At 54.9% G+C, this 3,896-nt stretch overlaps 1 protein-coding gene across 1 annotated transcript; it reads left to right on the top strand.

The window, feature by feature from the left end:
* Positions 1-212: 212 nt before the first annotated feature.
* Positions 213-1,511, top strand: gpr101 (G protein-coupled receptor 101). The gene has a single exon (XM_061233635.1). The coding sequence runs from the start codon at positions 213-215 to the stop codon at positions 1,509-1,511; it is 1,299 nt and encodes a 432-aa protein (XP_061089619.1).
* Positions 1,512-3,896: the final 2,385 nt, after the last annotated feature.

Genomic DNA, 3,896 nt, shown 5'->3' with positions numbered 1-3,896 from the left:
GTGTGTTTACAGCCCTCCTGTCAGATATTAGTGAAGATCATTAAATTCTACTGCTGCTCTTTGACTTTTGTTTTCTCCCACAGGCCGGAAATAGTCAAGACTGGTAGTAAACAATCGGAAAAAAAGGTTTTTGAAAGAAAGCCGAAACTACCGCAACCTCCGCACCCCCACCCGCCCCCCCATGTTACTTCCCCCACCACACTACCCACAGCATGCCCACCTCCCTGGCCCCTGCTGTGGGCAGTAACAACAGTGACGTGCCCTGGGACCCGGGCTCCCCGCACCAGCACCCGTCGTCCGTCGCCAACAGCGTGGCGAAGATGGCCCTGATCTCGGTCATCGTCTGCACCTCGCTGTTCGGCAACGTGGTGGTGCTGCTGGTGTTCCACCGCAAGCCGCACCTGCTGCACGTGGCCAACCGCTTCGTGCTCAACCTGCTGCTGGCCGACCTGCTGCAGACGGTGCTGGTGATGCCCTTCGCCATCGCCGCCACCGTGCCGCAGGTCTGGCCCCTGGACGCGCGGCTGTGCCAGGCGCTGGTGGTGCTCATGCACCTGTTCGCCTTCGCCGGCGTCAACACCATCATCGTGGTGTCGGTGGACCGCTACCTGGCCATCATCCACCCGCTGTCCTACCCCACGCGCATGACGCCGCACCTGGGCACCAACCTGATCGCCTGCACCTGGCTGCTGAGCGTCCTGCAGAGCACGCCGCCCCTCTACGGCTGGGGCGCCATCGACTTCGACCGGCGGCACAACGCCTGCGCCGTGGTGTGGTCCTCCAGCGCGTCCTACGCCGCGCTGGTCTCCGCCTTCTCCTTCTGGCTGCCCGTGGCCGTCATGCTGGCCTGCTACTGGATGGTGTTCCGCGCCGCGCGGAGGCAGAACGCCCTGGTGCACCCCATCCAGTCCGGCCACCAGCTGGACTCCCACCCGCCGGGCGCGGGCCCCCAGCAGCAGCAGCAGCAGCAGCCCCTCCCCGACGGCGCCCTCGTGGCGGGTTACCCCGGCAGGGTGCGCGCCCGGCGCTTCCACTACCACTGCAAGGCGGCGCGGGTGGTGTTTGTGATCATGGCCTCCTACATCCTGAGCATGGGGCCCTACAGCGTGCTGAGCACGGTGTCGGTGCGCTCGGCGCCCGCGGTCCCGCCCTGGCTCTCCTCCCTGGCGCTCATCCTCTTCTTCTTCCAGTGCTGCGTCCACCCCTACATCTACGGCTACATGCACCGCAGCGTGCGCAAGGAGTTCCTGGCGCTGCTCTGCGGGCCGCTGTGCCGGCCCGGCCGACCCGCCCGGGGCTCGGCGGTGGACAGCTGCTTCACCGTGACGGACGGTCGCTCGGGGCAACCGCACCCGCCGGGCGCCGCGGCGACCAGGGTCCACCCCCTGCAGACCTGGGAGGAGGGCACCACCTCCTCCTCGCCCACCGAGCGGAGGTCCCGGGACAGCCGCAAGGAGACCGCCTCGGTCAGCCTCAGCTCCGAGAAGGAGCTCGTCGTCCACGGGAAGTGACCTGGAGGTGACCGTCGAGCGAACGCGGGAGGCTCCAGTCCTCCTGGAGTTCTGCTGGATCTTCTGTTCGGCACAACGGTGAATGGTAACAGCCAGTCAGGAACATGGTCTGGTTAGCCTTCTCCGCTGTAAGCCTGAAGGATGAAGGCGGTGAATTTCACTGAGGGGAGTTTGTTTCCAATCCCATCGACTCGGTGAAGGTGGGCCTAAGGTGGAAGCGGAGGTTCAACACCAGTGATTGAAACATAAGCTTATGGGCTACAAGGAAGTGTGTCGAATACATCAAACCTGCACAAAACCACCCTCAGAGAATCTGACCAACTTCTAATCTGCCATGTCCCTGGCGTGCCTGACCCTCCAGCAGTAAGTGCTGTTCCCAGACGGTAAGGTGAAGGTGACTCCAGATCTCTTTGAGATGTGATCATCTGGCTTCTGACGCGAAAGTCCGGAAAGCTAGGACAGTGACAGAGCTTTTAGCTCTTTCCTATCGGAGGCCACGCACTGCCCACAGTGAAGCAGGGAATTTGAGCTCCATTCAAAACCACTTCCCTGAAAAATGATCAACATTCGGCCAGTCCTTAACGCATCACACGGATCGTAACGTGCGATTCACCGGCAAAAATTCTACGCGGTTTCGAAAGCTCTAGGTGCTGAGAGCGCACAATGATTTTTCACGTTTTTTTATATAATGAGGGAAAGATGAATGCTGCTGTGTTTTGTAAATTTTGGTAAGCCTATGCACATACTGAATATAATTAATGTTAGGTTGCTCCTTCCCAATTGGTAAAAAAATAATAATAATAATGAAAAGCATGTAGGTGTTACATTCCATGGAAAACAGATATCTGTCACGTCAGATGAATGGATATTTCCCACAATATTTACGCAACACTGAGGGCAGCCAGGCTGTCAGCTCATATTTCATAGTGTTATTTTAATAACTTTTACAAATCCGATTGAAGTGCAAATACAAAGAGCGTGCAGGCTAGTGTTTGAAAACAAAAAGCAGCGCTACGTGGCAGTCCTTGAAAGAAAAAGAATAACGAAACAAAGCAGTCAATTATAAATAAACAAGGAGAGAACAATTCTCACTCACAATGAGAGTGATTTGTAAGTCAAACCGTACACCTTGCCTGGGTTGAATTTCTCCAAAGAAAATTCAGCGAGTACCCTTCGCTGCAAAGGAAACTCTGTGGACCAGGGGTGTCAAACTGAATTTCCAGGGGGCCGCAGTGTCTGCAGGTTTTTGGGGTTTCCTTCCAATCAGCTGTCAATGTCAGGCCTTGTGAACAAGGTATGTGGATTCTTTAGCTAATCAATGACTTGAATGAACCACGGGTGCCGAGAACAACCCAAAAACCAGCAGACACTGAGGCCCTCCAGGACTGGAGTTTGACACCTGTGCCCTAGACTATAGCAGCCCAGTACAGATCAACCAGCTTCTGCAAAAAAAAAAAAAACTATTGCAAGAGAACTCAGCTTTTAGAGATGTTGGCGTTCACCTCGACTGGATTGAGACCAGTTGACAAAATATCGCTGGATCTATGCTGTCCAGGATTGTTCCCCAATGTGGTGCATTATGGGATTGTACAATTTCCAGGACCCCAACCCCTTCCCAGTAGCGTTTTCTTTGTGAGTTATGAATCCAGAATAAAGTTGTACTGTTTATGACCTCGGTAAAGTTAACTTCCTTCCAGGTTGAGATTTCAGTTCATTCATAGCCTCGGGGTGTGCTGTGCTCCAGGGGGCCCACACTTGAAACGTCTTCAGTGCCAAAACGGCTCTTTCCAGGTCCTGCACTAACTGTCCCTGTTTGAAAGGGCCTCCTGAATGAGGCGTACAAAATGGTAAATGTTTGGCATTTATATAGCGCTTTTATCCAAAGCCCTTTACAACTGATGCCTCTCATTCACCCACGCACACACACACTCACACACCAATGGCATTAGGCTGCCATTCAAGGTACTACTGAGCTCGTTTGGAGCAATTGGGGGTTAGGTGTCTTGCTCAGAAACACGTCGACACACCCAGGGTCGGGGGAATCGAACCAGCAACCTTCCGACTGCCAGACGACCGCTCTTACCTCCTCATACTGAGGTCGCCCCTGAGCAGATGTGGCCCCAGTATCTGTCACTGACCGCAATACCAGCTGAAGTCCCAGGGCACTGCCAAAACATACAGCCCCCACCCGCCTCCCCCCCTTAGTTTGGATGGAAGTGGGTGTAATTAAATAATACAGCCTTGGCATATTTGCCCACTTTCCGCAGGTTCAAAGAGAGCGCGCACAATCCCCTCCACTGCACTTTACGTTTCTCTGAGTGTGCTTTGAGAGCATTAGATGAGTAACCCTCTCATCCCCAACTCCACGCGCGGTGCAGGAGTGAG

The sequence above is a fragment of the Conger conger genome, chromosome 3, assembly GCF_963514075.1.
Source record: "Conger conger chromosome 3, fConCon1.1, whole genome shotgun sequence".
NCBI lineage: Eukaryota > Metazoa > Chordata > Actinopteri > Anguilliformes > Congridae > Conger > Conger conger.
The sequence above is the reverse complement of the archived record's forward strand: the minus strand, read 5'-3'. Positions and strand labels throughout refer to the sequence as shown.

Excerpts from the sequence above, each read along its gene's own strand:
- gpr101 (XM_061233635.1), top strand. The coding sequence starts at position 213 with ATGCCCACCTCCCTGGCCCCTGCTGTGGGCAGTAACAACAGTGACGTG.